The following is a 21,044-nucleotide window of genomic DNA, read 5'->3' as shown; positions in this document are numbered from 1 at the left end:
GAGATAAGGAGTATAGATTTACGATTCGGTAAACATAAACAATACCAGGTATAATGTTGTTTTAACAAACTGTAATTTATTGCTCGATCGTACCAAAAAATTATGGCAGACCGTACACACGTTTTAGACGTGTAGTAGGTACCTATCTAAGTATGTTATATATTATCAGTAGCGCTTCAGAGCCCATCACAATAAAGCCAACGTTTTATGTCTTGTTTGTATGCACTTACTTAAAAATATACGAGTATAATATTAACAACTTTGGCCAACTGCGAACAGTGTAAGTGTTGCATTGGCATTAAAAAAATCAACATAATTTATATAAGTTAATAACAACAAAATATAATGAGAATGAATAAGTAAAAAAATGCCACCGACGTTGTTTTGAGAATAAGTCTCAGAGCATTGTATTTAGTTAAAACATGCAAATCAACATAATATCGTGTTAGGTAATAAAAAAAAAACAAAAAAAAATTAAGACTACAAATTTTGACAATACTGAAGTGTTCATCGTTCATATGACATAATACAAGTATATAGTTAACAAATTCTGTGGAATTGCGGGCAAAACATTTTACATCTACTAATGTTTGGCGCCTGCAACGTGCATAATATTAATGTATACAATACAGATAGGTATAACAGTAGGTAGTTAATTCTAATAGTGATGCCATTGTAAATACAAAATAAACCTTGTTCGTTACGCGTACAATAACTAAATAATAACTTTTATGTTGAATATTATTGCGGGGTATCAAAATGTAACAATACAAGCATTATTTAGGTATTAAATATCATATCAATTATATAATAAGAATAATAAAATTATTTTCATATACTCCTTAGGTAGTTTTAAAAGTGACAATTTTTTTTTTCATCCCACATAAAGGTGAAAACATGCGATCGAAGGCACTGAAAATTAACTTATAACACTCGCTCGTATAGCAATAATTGAAATCGAATAGTTAGCGAACGAAATTCGATTCTCGTTTGAAGACAATTGTAAAGCATATTATCATTTTGATCGTAACTACATTATGCTCTACCGAACAATACAAGGCGGCGACAGTATATAAGTATATAGATACGACGAGAAAACCCGTTCCGAATCGTATTAATACTGTCGGTGCGTATTAAGTCGATATATAATATATTATTAAGGTGGATACAATGAAAATAAGTATATACGTTCAATGCGTAGAATTTATGACCTTCAATATTATAAGTAGTCAATGATTTCTAGTGAAAATTAAATTTGTTCAAAAAATATTATTATTGAACATTGCATGTAATAAATACAGCGTGTAATATACTAACACAATTTTTAAAAAAAAAACTATCGAGGACACAAAAAAAAATTTTAAAAAATGACTTAGGCGAAATATGTAGTATAGGTTCTAGATATTATAAACAGTGTAATGTTTATAAAATAATAAATTGTATGTATATAAATACATTATATACGATTAGCGAAAATCTGGAATACATGCAGTTTAGAAATAGATAAATTTTAGTTATAACATTATATTTTAATATTTGAAATAAGATACGTATTGTTAAAGCTCATCCGAAAATGAAAGTTGTATGATAATAATATAATAGGAAGAGAAAAACTTATTTTTTTTAAGTGTTGTAGTAAATATTGTTACGTAATCAGAAAAAACGATTCGATTTCAAATGTATCACCAAGAAAACCACGAGGTATTGTTTTGACCTGACGACGACGACGACGACGACGGAGAGAACAGATTGGTCAATGGTGAAAAAGATTTGGGAGACTTAAGTCCCCCGCCACTACCTTCACCCTCCAACACCGTTGAATTTTCACCGACCTCGGCGTCCGATACACAAGCGTTTACTTTAGTGTTGGTCTTACGTTGCATTTCGCACTCGTAAGTACGAACGTCTGCGATCGTCATCGATATCCAATCATCGATCCACGCGAAAGCTTGACGGTGGCCAAGCAACAAAATCTCACGAATTGTCTGCGAAAATACAAAAATTCGTTGATTTAAATTTTTAATTTAAATTTTTGATTCTAAAAAATTGTATTAATTTATTTTAATTGTAATTAACAAACAACAATTGTTAAAATGTAAATTGTCACTCACTTCAATCAAGTACAAAAAAACATAACTGTTACTTATTGCATTGAACCTATATGTAAAGATTGTAAAATATACAAATATTTTTTTTAAAAAAAGATTTATTTTTATTTTAAACAAAAATTTAAAGATTTTTAAAGTTATTAGAACTAAAACTCTACAGTAAGTCTCTCTTTATTATAGTCATATACGTAACAATATTATATGTTCATGGTTATGCATTTTCCCCTGTAAGTTCTTGCAAACCTAACGAATCAACTATTTTCCTAATATACAATGAATCATAATATTTAATTATGATTTAAATATGTTTGAGTGTTTTAAAATTTTATTAGTTTGAAAATATTCTGATCGAAATTTTAGGCAGTTTTTGATAACTAACGGAACATACCAAAACAACCTACTATATATTTTTAATTATTAAAGAAGTAAACTTTACAAAATCACTTGACCTAACGATTTCTGTACGATTTCATTTACAATTTGAGTCAATTTTTTTGAGTTTTGCGTATACAATAAAGCGAAATTTAAAAATATTTATAACTAAAAAAATTAACTATCGTAAAAACAAACAAGCGAACACAAATTATGTTCTTAACGATAAGTTGCGTAATAGATTGATTTACTCTTTTTAAACAAAAAAATCTAAACGTGACCTGCTAAACGTAAATTTGCTATGTTACGCACTTAAAAAACGGAGACAACAAATTAAGGTATAATTTCCTCTTGTCAATAATTATAAATTATTTATATATATCTCAAGTCTTATGCCGGGTTGCATGAACGTCCGTTAAACGTTTAACGAGCCGTTAGCGCGCTAACGAATGATTAAAATTGTATTCATCCGTTAAACAATCTTTAAACGTTCAATAATTTTATTGGGCCATTAAAATATAGATTACCAGCTCACTAAACAAATGGGCTGATTTCGGCTCTTTAAATTGTAATCATTCGATAAACCTACAGTTATCGCGTGTACGTATCAGTAATACATCGTCACCATAGAACTTAATATAGTACTTTGTCTGTGATAAGCTTAAACTTCTACACAAATCTTGGTATCACGTTTAATGCCAATATATTTTTATTGAACTGTTTGTGCAACCCAAACACGTCTGTAAAAATATTTAACGGTTCAATAAAACTATTCATTAAATAAATGTAAAGTTCAGTTTCATGCAACCCGGCATTAATGTCTCATTGAAATAGAAATAAAAATATATTTTATTTTCTGTATAATTAGTTACTAATGGAGATTATATTATCGATTACAAAATATTTTATAATAATAATATTATCAAAGATTAAATTTACTTTTTGAATATATTCTTCGGCCTTGGACTGAATGCCCCACACCTCGAACGACGCCTCGACGACTTTGTACGAGCACATAATCGGCGAAGTTGTATTTTTCCAATTTTCCGGCAAGGGACCTCTCATGGTCTTTTTTGACTGGAAAAACTTCAGATCCTATAAACACACATACAACCATCTTATCATGTGTTCGGTGTACCCATATGTTTATTACGATTTCACTATCAAAAAATCTAAAATCTAATATATATAAAATATACAACATTTATCATTTTACGTACCTCTTCCTCTTTGTAGTGTTTTGGGCTAACTTCGTCGTACGCGACGTCCACGAAATCCACAATCCTTTCCACAAGCTTCTCACCGGTCAATCCAAGACACTGTAAATTTCAAACAACAAAAAATATTCAAACGTAATACATGCAATGCGTTTATGTTTACAAGAATAAATACGAGTATAATATTAAATAATGACGAATGATTACGTTTTCTGTCGTTCCAGAGTTATCTTCGAATTTCGTATGGATAGTAACGCTCAACTTCGGAATAAATGAGCACTGGTGAAAAAAAATCAAACAAACGATAAATAATATAATTAACGATTCGAAAATAATGATTTTTGATCATACATATGGCTAATATTATATTAAATTCGTCAAAAATACTTACGGTATATTCTGGAATTCCGATTTCGGCACACAGACATGAAACCAATCAAAAAAAAAAACATATTATGTATATATTATTATTATTATACTCGGTTAAAAATATTGAACTTAGTGTCGACTATTAAGTAACTAAAATACCGTATTGCTATTACTTTTGATACCTGCATGTACACGTACACGCATACGTTATAATAAATGCCGTGTACCTTATATAGTTTACAACCTTATGCGTTATTGTAACGCATTACACTGCAAATGTATGTGTATTAAATATTTCGTCGTATTTTACTCAGTCTAATTTATAATACAGCAAATTAATGTACATGTAGTCGTTACCTATGTATACCTATTACTCTATGTCTCAGTGTAAAGTAATTTCGCCACACGCTTAAGATTTTCAATCTTTCTACAAATTATAATTTACAATGTATCTATAATAGTGTTTAGTGTGCGCGTGTATATATCATCATCAGTTTGATAGCAAATACATACATCGAAATCTATTTATTTAAAATAACCTTATAGAATTGTTGATTATCAATATATATATATACTTGTGTAATACCTTAATTTACACCAATAACTAATAATTTATTTTTATTCGAGTCATATTTAAGACAAGTTTATAATATATCATAATATACATCAACTAACAGTAATTATTTAATATTTCATGACATTAATTTACAATTCAAAGCTATTAATATTTATTAGAAAATTATCAAGTCATTAATGACTTCATTTAACTTGCTCTGCTCCGTACTAGATGCACATGATTCAAGTCTCTGCTTTAATTAAAAACAATGTTAAAAATGTTACGAGTAATATAACATCAAAATCACTTGACACCGTACACCTACTGAATTAATCGAAATATACAATATTTAACAAACTGTATAGTGTATTTACTATAGTATAAGTACGAATTTATTTATTTGTACATACATAATTTATATACATAATAAGCAACCAAGCAATATTACCTGTGATTGTAAAAGGGTAATAGTTCCACGATTTTTCAATGATGTAAAACAGTTTCGGAATGATTGCTTGAACCCAATATGGCAAACGGCTAAAAATAAAATTTAAAAATTTTAATTTTTAAAAATAATAAAAATAATATTACCTAATCAATATACAAGTGATCAAATTAAAAATATATTTTTAATTATTATTATGCATTTCTAAAAATTTCAATATTATAGTATAAATTATTTTAACTGTAAATTAACTTAAAAGTAGGTACCTATAATCTATTGAGTATTGATTGGTGTAAGAAATTATAAACTAAATACATTAAACAAATGATACAAACTTGTATAATACTGTTAGATATAAGAAATAACTCTGAAAAAGTGTTTTTCAATGTTATAATCCGTATTAATTATTATTATTATTTATAAGATATGTACTATAATACCGCAGATATAGCTAGTACTGTTATCAAATCAAAGCTGTACGATATTTGTCTAACCAACAGAGCCCCGGTAATATATAAAGTGTGTGTGTGTAAAGTAATGGATGAAAATAAGATTACTTTGACAAATGTATCCTTTTTTCGGTAAATTGCCCTTTTCCGTGAACGGGGTCTTCGCAGGGAGCATTGATTATGGTCTCTACGCCTTCTCCGTTTTCCGTCTGTTCGTAGCTGTGTCTCGCAATCATATAAAGTTGGCCAACGTGATACTAGAATAAAAATTTGATTTCAATAATTAATTTGAAATTATCTTGCATATTTCTAATAGACTATCGTTTGATTTTAATTTTTAAATAATGATTATAAATGTACAGCAAACCGGGCATGGATAACATTATTTATAGATATTTGACACTAATTACAATTTATGAAAGTTGCGACTAACGATCAATTCCTACAGGAAAAATTGGGTTCATGAACGTGATTAGTTTTTATCCTTTGTACTTGTTCGCGGTTCTGCAGGATCGATTGTAGTCTCTTTTTGTTCAATAAACGTATACCCTCCTTTCAACTCGTCATATCATAAAAATCAAAACTACTTCTGCAAACTTGCAATACTGTAAATATAGTAATGGTCACTGGTCAGGATTTTATCGATCTACCCAGAAATATCAGATCGTTAAACATTTTGTTTACAAACTCGGTGAATAGATATAGACGTAAAAAAACAGTATATTAAACCAATATGCCGTATCTTATATATTATATTATAGAGTATAGGTACTTAAACCTTATCGTAATCACCGCTTCGTTGAATTCTATTGTATTTGTATCTTGTTTTCAAACGACGAAGGTGATTGGATTATCGACCTGAATGAAAACATATACTGATAATTTTCACAATGCCTTATCGACCCATTTCAGATAGCAGGCCGTAGATCTATGTTTTTTTTTTATCTTTTTTTTTTTTTTAATTCAATAATAATTGCATGTATACGGAAAAAGGATCCTGATCAGAGACAGCCTATATCACTAAAAATATTTTATGTTATGTTATTTTATGTTTTTGTTGCTAAAAGAATTTATTTTACTATTAGTAATACTGCATATCAAATTAATTTTTACCGAAAATGTTATTGTGTGTAAAATATACGTACAATTGTTCCACAGAATAATATTTTTTGAATTATAACAAAATAATGAGTACCGTTGTATATAGTTTAAATATATAATTTCATCCAAATTTAACTTAAAATAGATATAAAAATAAATGATATACACGAATAATAAATGTAACTCAAACAAGTCAAAATAATTTGAAAATTATCTAAAATAAATAAGGTTCACCAAAATTCTAAATTTAAAAATGTAAAAATATTGTGACCATGTATTTTTGATATTTTTTTTATATGATAAATGAGCAATTAATTTGAAACTATGCATTACATTTTCAAAAATTTTTACCAAGAAAAAAATCATCGATATTTATTAAGAAAAACTAAAACAAGATTTTCAAAACGACAAAAACTTTAAAAAAAAATCAAAATATTTTGAAAATTAGACTATGTGTAGGAAATATCAATACAAGTTTCAAGTACCTATCTAGGTTCTTGGTTATACGTTTTTCAGTAATAAGAACCATAAAAAATCAATTTTGTTGAATTGATATTTATTTTTGATTTTACGTAAAAATTCGTTTTTCCTTTTTTTTTGCTCTCCTATTTAGAAAAATCCTAAGAATTTTGAATTTTGATCTTAGTATTAACTTTTAACTTAATCCAATTTTCTATCAGAAACTATTATCAAAGTGGAAAATTGAAGTGCACTATACAGTATACGTACAGAAAAACACTCGTCATTATAAAATCAATACATTTAACATTAACATCTACTCAAAATCTAAAAAAATAAAATATTACCTCCCAACATAAAAAATATAAATACATAACTAACAAATTCCAATAATTTTACACGTTTTGAGACAAACGCTATTTCAAAAATTCACTTCTAATTTTTTAGATTACAAAAAGGTATAATAAGGTTTATTATGTTTAAATACCACTGTTCAAAACTATAATAATTATAGTATTTAATTTATAATATTATGATCTATAAAACCGTGGATACAAGTAGATACCATAGTGTGCAAGTCCCACCTAAAATAATATTCGCTAGTTATAAATTATAACTTCTAAAGATTAATAAAATTCATATAGGGTGTTTATTTTCTTAATTGAGTTTTAATTTTAAACATACTTTTTATTTTAAGAATTTAATTAATTATTAACTTAGGTTTTGTTTAATTATTTACTTATTTGATGTGCATGCAAAAGGAAAGTCTAAAACACTACATACCTACTTTCTGGGAAACGAAAATAAACGTCTTTATTTCTGTATTGGCTGTAATAAGAGTAATGGCTTTTTCATTTTCGTTGACAATGTAAGTTAAGAAATGTGTGTACGATATTATTCTATAAAATACTATAACAATACGATATTGCGTAGAACATTTTTTCTTCGAGACCACGAAATTATCAAAAATATCATTCTTGATAATGAATTATTCTAGAATACTTCAAATTGAATTATATCATATCACGCAGTGTTAATTTTTTTACATTTTGCTAAAATTTAAAGTTGTTCATTAACTTGCTAAATCTACAATGCTGATAAATATTAAAATAATTATTTTATGTTTTTATTTTCAAGTTGAAAATTAAGTCTTTTTGTTTGACTTGCTATTAATTACAAAAATATATTGCACCGAAAAATGTACTTATTAAAAAACCAAATTATACGTATTTATCAATGGTTACCAACAAAACAGTAAATATTTCGCAATAAATTTAAATAAATAATGAATAATTGCAGGTATATAAGTACATAATATTAAAATCCCGCATAAAACAATCAATTTAATATCATAGCTTAAGTTAGTAACGAATTTCAAAAATAAATGGGCACAATATAAAATTATTAAGTATATATTCTGTTTGAAATATAGATTATAGAAACCTATATTTACCTATAACAATGATTGTAGGTTTAATTTGCATAATACCTTCATAAGCTAGAACTACTAGTATTATAATATTATAAGTCGTCTAAATTTTAATTTTTGTAATTTATTACCAATATTTTATTTAAAAACGTTATCCAACTTCGAGACCCATTACATATCAATCATCATATAGGTATTATATAAACTCTGAATTTTCATACCTACTTCATTTTAGTAAATAATTTTATATTTATACCATAGAGATGATATAGGTAGGTATAGAACTAGCACACAAATACTGCAAATCAAACTTGATTGCTATTAGCTATGTATATGCCTATATTGCCTATTATAGTTTCTTATATTATGAAAGCTAGAAAACAACTTCTACTGCTACTGCTGTCACAACGAAAGTAGGTTCGACACAAAGACGTTTAATATTGATAACCTCAGCTGCAAATATTATTTTTTATTAGTATCTTAGATTATGTTTTAAAGAAAACTGCAGATTAAAAATTTTGCACGTCATCTAAAATGTAGAAAAAAATATTAATAAATTTTGAAATAGGTATCTTTTTGGTTTTACCTATATATAATATAATAAATTTAATAATAAATGTAAAATATGTGTTCATTATTCAGGTAGGTAGTCCATGTTATGTTAATTATTTCAAAATATTTTAAATATTTAACTTTAATTTGAAAAAAAAAGGAAAAAAATAAATATTGTAAAATTAGTTGTTAAAAATACATAAATTAGTTCATTTACTTAAGAAATTTAACAATTTATTGTACTAATATAATTACAATTGAACAAGTAACTATAATTTAATTTCAGTTTAAATTAATGAAAAGAAAAAATGCTAAATTTAAAATCCTTGTCTATGCATTTTCCCAAATAATAAATCTTAACATATTAAATACTATTAAATTTAATTCGTGTACCCTTCAGTCGCCGCAAGACGTATGTAAACGTCGTTTATTAAATGAAAATACAATTATGTGTGCATGTATAAAACTAAGAACGGCACGAATTTGTCCTAAATATATTTTTATTATTGAGAAGTATTTGGTAGATATATTTGTATGTACATACATTTGAACATTTCCAAGTTATTAATTAAAAAAATGTACTGTAAAATTTAAATAATTTTTAACCATATTATCTCATACATAATAATAGTTGGTATAAAACACTATAAACAATTCGCTGATCGCGACTATGTCAACAATAATTCCTATATCAGTACCAAAGATGGTCGCTATTATTATAATGTATGTTATAATATTCCAATTAAAAAAAATCAACAAATTTATAGAAACAGCATTAAATATAATTTATAAACCAACTGAACTATAACCTAAATCTTATTTAAAATAATAACAAAATGATAAATATCAATATCGTACATTACAATGATTAATGACAATAACGCTTTAACTAATGTGATCAATAATTTGCGTTAGACATTTCAATAGAATTTCATTGCGACTCGTGGCCCATATGAAACTCCAGTACTCCACTCGGCTACACTGCTCTATAGTCTATACTACATTACTACTGTTTTATTTTATTTAATACCAGAGAAGCTATGCATACTATAGCTGTAGAATAATTGTAGAAATCCATTAGAATTATAAATTAGACATTAGAAGATAGATATTTTCTTTTTTCCAAAAAAAATCGACCATTATAATTGTATATTTATGTTTGACAATAATAATTATTTACACACGAAAATTATAATATATATATTTTATATACATTTGTACATAACGCATGAATGTTTAACGTATCTATTGTAAACAACTAGATTTAAAATTAACGACAATTTTTTTATCGTTATTATTTAGTCTACTGTTTTGGCTCTTTTTTTAATTGAGCTAATACTTCATTTTTTTTAACTAATGACTTCAAAATGTATAATTATTTGTTTCTACAACCATTATTAACGCATATAGTGACACAAAAATAAAAGTATTAGGTATGCATACTATTGCTTAATGATGTAATTGTAAGATAATGTGAACACCTACTTACTTACATTCGTTATTTCAATAAATATGTAAGATACAATTTTATCATATTATTATTCTTGTCCATAAAAATTGGCATTTATTCATAACAGTAATGCAATGTCATATATAGACAGGCGTACTACGCAAAAGTCATACAATATTATACCTACTTGTTATTATGTATTGAATCATTTATAAAATTAATTATGAATGTAATTTTTAACTCGGTAGATAACTAGGCAATAAGTAATATTATTAATTTGTACTCAAGTAACAATTTATAACAATAGGTATATGTATATCTAATTGCCAACACAAAATTTGACTTATAAATTACACATTTAAGCTGCGATTTTACACAACTTTAGAAAATGTCATTAAATACTAATTAGTAATTTATTAATTGTTTAATATGACTATATTCTTATTAAACATTCTCAAATATTTATGTTTTTTTTAAATTCATTTAATATGGAAATAACACCAAAAAAAGTAAACTGCATAATATTTAAAAATAATTTATTCGTGTTTTTAATCGTTTCAAAAAATATATATATATATATATCGTAAAGATAGTTCCTAAATAATTTCTTAAATAATGAAAAACTATAACTACAAGTACAACAAATTCACGGTATTTACTTCAATTTTAACGGGTAACATACTAACATTGATTAAAAAATTTTATTATGTTCTTACATAGTTACATATAAAATATCTAAAACGCACTACAGGGGAAAAACGTTATAAGTCAATTTCTTTTCTAAATGTCGCCTCTCAGTCTTAAAATATTATTCTCCTAATTAAAGTGGACGTGTTATAAAATAAAATATGATAGTAACAATAAAAATATTAGTTAAATACAACAGAACTTTGTATATATTGTACAATCTATGCCCGAGATAATTTTAAACATTCAAAATCTTGTAGCTAAAAATTGACTTATAAATACATTGTTCCTCTGTGGTTTTACATGTTGAATTTTATTTTAATAAAATTAATAATGACTAAGCGTGAAAAGTAAAAAAAAAATAATTATGTATAAAAAAAATTCAATATACAGGCATCTACATTACACAATTACGATTGAGGAAAAAAGTTAGTTTTTAAAAAATATAATTATTAATATACACAAGCTCCGAGTGTTTTGTCTTACCTACCTCTAAAATTCAGATTTTTGGATTTCACAAGTAGTGCACCTAAATATATATATACTGCTTATAACAAAATATATACATTTTATAAACGTAAGTAGAACCTATGCTCATTAAACAAGCACGGACCTACAATACTTTGATAATATTGCAGTAAACTGCAGTAGGTAAGTAGTGTTAAAAAACTAAGATATCTAATATGCGTGCAGTTTTATATTTAATTCTTAGTTGTTATGAACTTCATTATCTTACTACTCACAAGTCACACTACATAATGATTATTTTGTGCATTATAAGTATAAATCCTAATAATATCAAAAGATAAAAAACGCCTAAAAAGTTATTATCTTGTAGCCATGTAAAGTAGTAAATAGAACATATTTTTATTCAGAATTCCGTTAATAACAATAATAAATGAATAATAACTGCACAAGACAAATACATATATTATTGTGCTAAGTATAACAAAATAAAAAATGTAATAAATACAAAATATACACTATAAAACATTATGTAGGTACTAATTACATTATAATATTGTAATGTAATGATAACTTATTAGAAGTATAATAAAGTAACGTTCGTACAACGGTTAATTTAAAATAAACTGCGCAAATCTATTCTAATTTTATTGAAATTCAAATTTAAAAAGTTGTTCTTGACTTAACTTGGAAATACAATTTAAACGGTTAGTTGGAGTATCATAAGACACGTCAGTGAAAAACACTAGACCACCCGGAAGAGTTGGTTACAATGTTAATAGGTTTAGTCACATTTAGAAGAAGTTCTAGCTTCGAGATATTGAAAGCCAAATTAAGCGTTAAGAATTGTTTTTCGGTAGTTAAAAGTACCGACCCTAGTGATTTGGTAAGATTCTTACCTTGGACGATCGTTGTAATAATAATTTTCGACAAGTCACCAATAGTGACTTAATGTAATATTTAATAGTAGGAAATGATACACGCATACGAAAAGCGCCTAAACATTATAATGAAAATCTATTATAAAAGGTGGCATCAAATTTATTAACAGATATATTATTTGTTACCTATAGACATGACAAGATAAATAATATTTAATCAATATTAAGTTAAAAAACGACTTTCAGAAAAAAAAACTACTATTATTAAAACAATATATTGTTTATTATTTAATTTTAACAATACACTGTACATATCAAGTAATATGTAATTAGAAATCACAAAAGATTTACATAGTAAAAATATTTATGAACCGATATCAATTTAATAAAAATTTTAGATAATTACCGATTTCAATTTTATATCAAAAAAATTAAAAATAAAATTTGGAATTGGAAACAAGGATAATGGCAAAAACATAAACTTAACTCAAAATTATTCAATTCTGTTATTAATTAAGTAAATACCGCTTATTATGTGTATTTAAATTAACATAAATTCATTATATTTCAAAATACTTACAAATAAAAATAGGCCAATATATGGGAGAAATAAGAACTAATATTTGTAAATACTAACATTTTGGCCATACCTTAATTTCGGTTATTATAATGTATACCTTATGAGGGTTGTGGTTTATTTTTGTCAACGAATACATACATTTTTAAACCCATTGAAAGTAGGTATTAGGTCATTAATTATGAAGTTAACATTCATAAACAGAGCCAAAATACTTAAAAATATAAACAAAGAATAAAAACTTACCCATAATTAAATCTTTAATTTACCAGAGATAACAAATTGGGCTATTGAATGTTAAAAAAAAACATCAATTGTTTCATATAAACCAAAATAATTCATGAAGATTAACATTTTTACCATACTATTTTCTTATATATTATACAAAATTGTATTTACATAATAAAATTACAACTACCCATATTTTTCTGTGATTAGAAAAAAACATTTTATGAAAAATATAGTGTACATTATTGATAGGCTAGGGATAGACTAATTGAAATAATCAGGCTTACGCAGAAAAAATAAAAAATTTACTATAAATAAAACAAATTAGCCATGAATTATTGAATCCATTAGAATAAAAATAATTATTCAGTCAATAACACTGGAAGTGTCCTCCACACTGTTCATATCAACATCTAGACTCTCAATTCCTTCTTCCCGAATCAGATTTTCCAAATCGTCTTTGCAATAATCAGTTGATTCTTCCATGTTGTTAGTACTTTTGTTGGATGAATCAATGATACCTGCTTCCACAGCTAATTGAGTAAGAGCAGATTCTGTACTAGCCGGTAAATCAGAGGATACTTTGACAGAGGACGGTACTTTTGAATTCATTGCAGTAGATCTAGGTGTACTAGGTGTATTCACAATATTTGTGTTCTTAAGCTGGACAACATTACCACCAGAATTTGAAGTTAAGATAGCCATATTATTTTGACCACTAACCATTTGAAGGGTTACAGGCTTACCACCTATTGTCATACCAGTCAAATTTGATTTACCTAGGGTGACCATTTTACGATTACCAGCTCCAGCCATGGTAATTGTAATAGGTTTACTTCCAGTTGGTGTATTGCCACCTGATGATACCATTACCATTTGAACAGGTGCATTACTTACACTGGTGCGATTAGTCATATTAGCCTGAGAGGCTGAAAAAGTCTGTATGCCCCTGAGATTCGAACCAGTTGTTACAATGATGATTTGTGGGGATGCTGATCGATTTGAGTTACCTTTTTGAATAACAATAGTTGGTTTATTAGCAGCAACTGGTAATCTTGCACCAACTGTTTTTAATGGTACAGTTTTCATAGTTTGGTTTGATTTGATAGGACTACTTTGTTGATTTATTGGAGGATTGATAAATTTTAGAACTGATGGTTGCATATTTTTATTTGGAGTAGTTGTTCCAATCATCTTTCCTGGAATACCTTGTATGAGATTACCTTGACTGGTCTTGACTAAGGTAACAAAATTTGATTGTGAACCACCAGGCTTTTGAAAAATCACTTGCTTTCCAAAAACATTAGATCCAGTTTTAAGAACTGTACCAGCAACTGAAGTCTGTAAAGCAGGTCCGGTTATTCGAACTGCTTGTTGTTGTGGCACTGTAGTGTTTACAGGTGACATAACATTTTTTATTGACCTTTGTGTTTGAACAATTTTAAATGGTGCACTTGAAGTCTTAATCACAGGTTTTGGAAGTTCTGATTGTTTAGAAACTACTACAGTGGTTTTGATCTTTTGAGTAGCCGATGCAGCAGCGGCAAGAGTATGCATGGCAGCATCTGATAACATATCCATTGAAGGAGAACTGACAAATGCAGGTGTCTTTGGTGTTACAGGACTTACAGCCTTAAAATTTTGTGGTAACGATGGTGTAACATTAGTGCTTTGAACAGTTTTAATTTTCATGTTTCCAGATGCTTGAGCAATAACAGGAGTGAACTGTTGATCTTTAACTAAAGAAGAGGAATTAACAGTGGAACCTTGGGGAATTATTTGTATAATTTGATTTGGTTTGGCAGGACTACCAGCTTTAGTACTGGTAGTAGGTAAAATTTGACAATCATCATTGTCAGTATTTTTCTTAGCCAATTCCGGTGTCAAGAATGGTAGCAACGAATAATCAATCATTGTTGGTGGAGTTGGGGCTGCAGTGTCAGCTGGCTGATCATATTTTTGAATTTGTAAAATATAAGCGTCCGCAGTTGGTACACTATTCCATACAATTTCTAGAGCATTAGTAGATGCACGAACCAACTGATTTTTGGCACACTTCTGTGGTTTGTCCACTTCCAAGTACCACAAATCTTTACAACAAACCTGATTATTCCATGCTTTTCTATATCCATCTCGACCAGACCACACATACATTCTTGTTTGTATATTTGCAGCACAATGACCCGCTCTAGCTCTAGGCATATTATCTTCATTCATATCCATATTCAATTCTTCCCATGTCATTGTTTCTAAATTTAAACAAGCTAATTGATTTGTACATTTCCATTCTTTTTCATGTATAGGTAACTTGACTTCTTCGACAAATGGAACCCAACCACCAAAAACAAACATTCTATTTTTTATTGTCACAGCTGTATGCAAAGACCTTGGTAGAGGTTTAGGACCCAAAACAATAGGTCTATTCCATGACATAGTATCTATATCTAATGTCCAAAGATCTCCTAGTCGACACCCGCTCATACCACCATAAATGATAAGTTTACATTTTCCTCTTGAGTCAGTATAAGCTACTGCTGTGTGGGATTCTCGAGGAGGTGGAAAATCACCTACAGTTTCTGGTATATCCCAGGCTAAAGCGTCAGGTGAAGATATATCTAATGTATATAAATCATTTAAATAACGTGGTATATTATTTTTTGGGTCATTGCTATCATTAGCTAATCCTCCAAATAGGTAAACTTTATTACCTATCAATGTGAAACTATGACCAAGTCGTGGGCAAGGTGACATATGATAAAGAGGAGGTCTAGGTTGAAGTTTACTCCAATGCCATCGACTTGCTTGAAGTTCGTAAAGTTCATTTGAATATTTTCCATACTCAACCATACCTCCAAAAATTAGTAATCTAGTATTATCAACAACTAAACCATATGCAGCACACCCAGGTGGTATATCACCAGAAGTCTGAGGTATAAACCATTGGTTGTTGGCTGCATTGTAAACATGTAATTCGTCTACTATTCCCTCATTTCCGCCACCAAAAACAATTAAAAGATCTTTAATAGCAACTGCTCTGTGCCCATGTCGAGGCCTCGGTTGAGGTCCAATGGGATCAAGAATTTTCTTCCATTTTAATACTGGAGTTGAAGGCACAACTTCTAGCTTTGCCTCCATTTTATCTGTACGTTCAGTGTTCAACAACATTATGTTCTTTTTATATTCTGCAATAAAAAAAAAATACCAAAAATATTAAAAACTAGCTAAAAATAGTATTAAAAATATATCATATTCATATTTTTACTAGTTAATAAATCAAACTGAACTGGAAACTTTGGGGAGACTAGATTTATTTTCTAAATAGTGAATATAAGTGTAATAAATTATATAAAAAGCTCAAGTAATCTAAATCAAAGTTTGTTTTTACATACTTACCTTCAATTGTAGAAATAATGCAATAAATAGTTGAAAAATCATGAAAGCCACTTTTTAATTTGTCTTAGGAAAATAAAAAAATAAAACCCAAAGTTTCCATTCAATCAACATTTAAAATAAGGGTACCACATTAACAAAGAACAAAATAAAAATGTTAACATCATTGATAATAACAACATAAATGAAAAATTTGAACACAATAAAAAATGTTAATATAATAATATGATTAAGTTGAACCATGGAATATTTTTCCATTGAGTTAACTTGTCCTTAACTAAAATGTGTACATAATTGTAGACACAAAAGAAAATATGTTAATAAGAATATAAAATTACTTATACTACAAAATTAAATATCTACCCAAGTATATTTAACAATAATGAAATCTATAATACAAAATAAAAACATTTGTAATTTAATGATTATTTATGTTCAAGTATTTGAAACATGCTGTCAATTTAATATAAACTATTTACCTTAAAATTAAATATAAGTAAATAAGGACAAAAATTTAATAAAAATATACATAATCAGAATAAGGGACATGAGTATATTAATATACTTTTAATGTAAGGGGTTTAAACCCCTTTATAAACATAAACCTAAACAATTTTAAAATGAATAATTGCTGTTTAAGTTAAAACTACCTGTTACTGGTATGAATTATACATGTTATAATTGAATTTTTGAAAAATAATATTAGTAAAAATGATTTATAATATTGATCGACAAAAAAATATGAAATTATAAATGATAACCATTGATGCAGTAAAAATCTAATTTAAAAGAAGAATTTTTTTGTTTTTATTTTCTATCATTTTTTTTTATTTTAACAATTATTAATGTATAATTTATAACATATATTTATGTTTTTAATTTAAAGTTTATACACTTTTAATATAAGAGCATATTTAAGAAAATATTGAATTAAGTTTTCAAATAGACGTTTAAATACCTGCTTAATTTTATAAAACTACTAGGTTCTTATAATTTTCATTAATAACTAGATTAAAATATACCTACTGAATGTCTGTATACAATTTCACACATTTTTAGTATTAATTATTCAACCTTAAATATAAATTTTGAATGTTAACATATAAATATTATAAGATATCTGATACATAAATTAAGTTAATTTGAAAATATTTCATTTATTATAAAATGTCTAATTTAAGACTAGTTATTTTTTTTTTTAAATAATAAAATTGAAAGTTATTTTAATACCAAAACAATTGATATTAAACTGGGTTAACGTGCCAGCAAAATAGCTAATGAACAATTAAGATAAATACTAAAAATAACCACAATGCATTTATGTCCATTTAGATAAACTCAATTTATTTACAATATAAGTGATGAATGACTCTATAAGGAAAGCTGCTCCATAAGTTAAATCCAGTTATCATAATATATCTTGTATATATGGATACACAAAAATATCCAAATCATAGTACTTATAGTATTGGGAATTAAATTTATCAGATAAATCAATAATTTTTTTAAATGATGAAACTATTACCTATATTATTGGTATTTTAGTAAGAAATTGGTAAGTTAAGGAGTATAATAATATATCTTGAACAAATTAAATAGTTAATGTATCAACAATTACATTTAGCATTTTGTAGTGAACATTTCTTCCTCGAGTACCAACTTAAGCAATATTGATTTACAAATCAATTTGAGTCAAAAATAAATTTATTTAAAAGGTATTTAAATTTATTTGCTGAAATAAATTTAATATACTTTATAAGTACTTACTAAAAATGTTTACAATATTAATAAAGGTACCTATCTAAAAATCCCATAAAATCCATAAAATTTTAAATAAATAGATTAAAGAGCTAATAATTATAAGTACCTACCTATATTATTTTTAAATTGTAATTATATCTTAAAATAATTACTACATTATCTATTTCTCTTTATGTGTATTCTCGTGATTACTTCCATTTCATTATTTTATTCAGTACATAGTATTTGTATCTAGTAAATACCCTCCAAAAATTTGTTTTGATTATTTATACCATTTTATGTATTTTATACCACATAACTTCATGTTAAAATAATCTTCTAATAACTAATTATATACCTATTTTCATTGTTATAATTTTTATGATTGCTAAAAATTTAATTGACCATATTATATTAGTTTGTACAACTATATTGTAGAGAACATCACAGAAACTAAAACAGTGCACCAACTATTTTAGTATATTTCTATAATAGGTATCTCTTTCCAAAATTAAATCACATTATCATAAACAATTTAAACAAATCTTTAAGTCTGTAGGTATTATACAAATGTGTTTCATCAAAAATATTTTAGTAAAAATGAAACTCAACCAATAATATCAATTTAGCAAGAGTAGACTTAAAAATAGGTGTCTATGGTCCTTACAGTTACTCATTGAGGGGGATTTAGTCGTTTGAAACGATATGAATAAAATAAGCAGGTAATTGAACTGGTAACAAATAACAAACACAAGAGCTAATGATCAAATACAAAAGCCGCTTTAATGAAAACAGAACTAGGAGAGACACATTAAAGCGGGACACTAAGACTGTCGTGTAAGAGATCACCAGCGCACGCCAGCAGACGATCAACAACACCCGCCGAAATCATAGTGCAACCGGGTGGAAGAGGGGAGTAAGGGACGGTGTTTAAAGAGGGGGGCACCGGACAATACTTGGCAACATTCGCGGGAAAAAAAATTCACTGGTAGAAACAATATAACGGACACAGAAAGACGACGAAAAGGGTGCAATAGGTAATTTGTTAGTGTTGTTGAAAAGAGTAAACAACAAAAGGGCCCACAGTTTCGGCAGGAGGCCCCCTACGACGAGGAATTCGCGCCTGGCCCGGCGATACGATATCTTGCAGTGGGCCCTCTGTGACGGTTGCGACCAACGCTGGACGTGCCGCCAAAATAATCAAATAAATAACTCGCGCTACCGGTGGTGTACTCTGCTTACCTCGTCGACGGTCAACGGCATACAAATTCGATACTCCTTGATCAGGACCATGGCGCTGCTGGAGATTAGCGCACGGCTCCTGGGGCGCTTAAGTTGGCGGAATACGGTGTATGGGGCTCCGGCAGCGGCGGCGGCGGCTAAGGCTGTGGCGGACGTTGTGCTATCGGGAGGCTGTTTCAGCGCGGCGTCGATCGAACGGGTAAAACGCGGGCCAAATGGTGGCTGGTTGGATGGCTGGTGGACTGGCTGGAACGCGACAAATCGGGAAGAAAAAAAAAAAAACAAAAACAACAAAAACAGTGAATAATCTCAGATCAGCGAAAACGTAAATATACAAAACACGGCTGTCCGACCATATTATTTAATATTTTCGTGGTGCACGGAACGGTACGCGTACCCGCCGCGGTGTCGGTGTACGGTGTAGATGCACCGCCCAGATAGCGGCGGTGACGCCGGCGGAGTCCACCGTCATGGAACGTAAAACGAAATGCAAAACCACCTCGCCGCGGTTTCCGTCATGGTATCGGTGTCGGCTATTGGCGGGTGGGACGACAATGCCCGCTGAATATCACGCCGCGGCCCTTGCTTTGACGGGGCCATATATATATAATACAACGTACTATATATCTGTGGACGGGGCCGCCGCATTTGAGCCGGATGGGTCTGTCGCGCTTGGAACTCCGGGCTCATGGAGAAGAAATTTCCGGCGGTTGGCACTGCCGCGGTAGGGTGCGCGCGCACATTAGTGCATTACACCGTGTCAGTTGTACGTGCACCGAACGCCCGCACGCCGCCGCTACCGCCGGAGTTTGTTGTACGCGACGCGCACAGGCCGACAACTCTCCGGCGCGAGATGGCCGCACTGTTGACACAGCCGCGGCGACGCCAATGACTACAGCTGCTGTTGCTGCCGCGACTGCCACCGCTAAAAAAAACGTATTTTTTTCATAATGCCCGCGCAATACGCCGGGAATTATAATAATAACAAATACCATTTTATACTAACAATAAATAATTATGACAGCGGAATAATGTGTACGTAATATGAACGTATAAATTGTTAGTAACTTCCCGAAAACACAGTATGGCATTGCCATTGGCCACTACAAGTGTATTTTCACAAAATAAATAATAAATACAATAAATATGCTGACAAAAAAAATAAATAATTTACCGAGTAAGCTATAACGCTATATTAATTTAATGTTCTACTCTTTAAAAAAAAAACAAATGTTATTTTTTTTTTATTACTGGTAGAAAAATGAAGTATTTTTGTGAGTATGGATTAATTAGGTCGAATTTTTTTTTTATCCGAATTTGGCGCCTC

At 28.6% G+C, this 21,044-nt stretch overlaps 1 protein-coding gene across 2 annotated transcripts; it reads right to left on the bottom strand.

Moving 5' to 3' along the window:
* Nucleotides 1-379: 379 nt before the first annotated feature.
* On the bottom strand, nucleotides 380-20,130 carry LOC113550348 (cytoplasmic phosphatidylinositol transfer protein 1). Of its 2 annotated transcripts, XM_026952104.1 has the most exons (8): nucleotides 19,718-20,130; nucleotides 5,625-5,773; nucleotides 5,071-5,159; nucleotides 4,089-4,096; nucleotides 3,905-3,976; nucleotides 3,701-3,799; nucleotides 3,420-3,575; nucleotides 380-1,985 (listed from the first exon to the last, which is right to left on the bottom strand). In XM_026952104.1, exons 1-8 carry the CDS (start codon nucleotides 19,766-19,768, stop codon nucleotides 1,683-1,685), a joined length of 927 nt encoding a protein of 308 aa, XP_026807905.1. In that variant the 5' UTR covers nucleotides 19,769-20,130; the 3' UTR covers nucleotides 380-1,682. The 2 variants fall into 2 exon arrangements, with proteins under 2 accessions (XP_026807905.1, XP_026807904.1); XM_026952103.1 differs by lacking the exons at nucleotides 380-1,985; nucleotides 3,420-3,575; nucleotides 3,701-3,799; ... (2 more) ...; nucleotides 5,071-5,159; nucleotides 5,625-5,773 and adding an exon at nucleotides 13,028-16,527 and having other exon boundaries at nucleotides 19,718-20,128.
* Between the last annotated feature and the right edge of the window lie 914 nt (nucleotides 20,131-21,044).

The sequence above is a fragment of the Rhopalosiphum maidis genome, chromosome 1, assembly GCF_003676215.2.
Source record: "Rhopalosiphum maidis isolate BTI-1 chromosome 1, ASM367621v3, whole genome shotgun sequence".
Classification (NCBI taxonomy): domain Eukaryota; kingdom Metazoa; phylum Arthropoda; class Insecta; order Hemiptera; family Aphididae; genus Rhopalosiphum; species Rhopalosiphum maidis.
This window is presented reverse-complemented; position numbering and strand designations above follow the sequence as displayed.

Bases quoted from the DNA above. Each gene is read 5' to 3' on its own strand.
- LOC113550348 (XM_026952103.1), bottom strand. From the start codon at position 16,510: ATGTTGTTGAACACTGAACGTACAGATAAAATGGAGGCAAAGCTAGAA.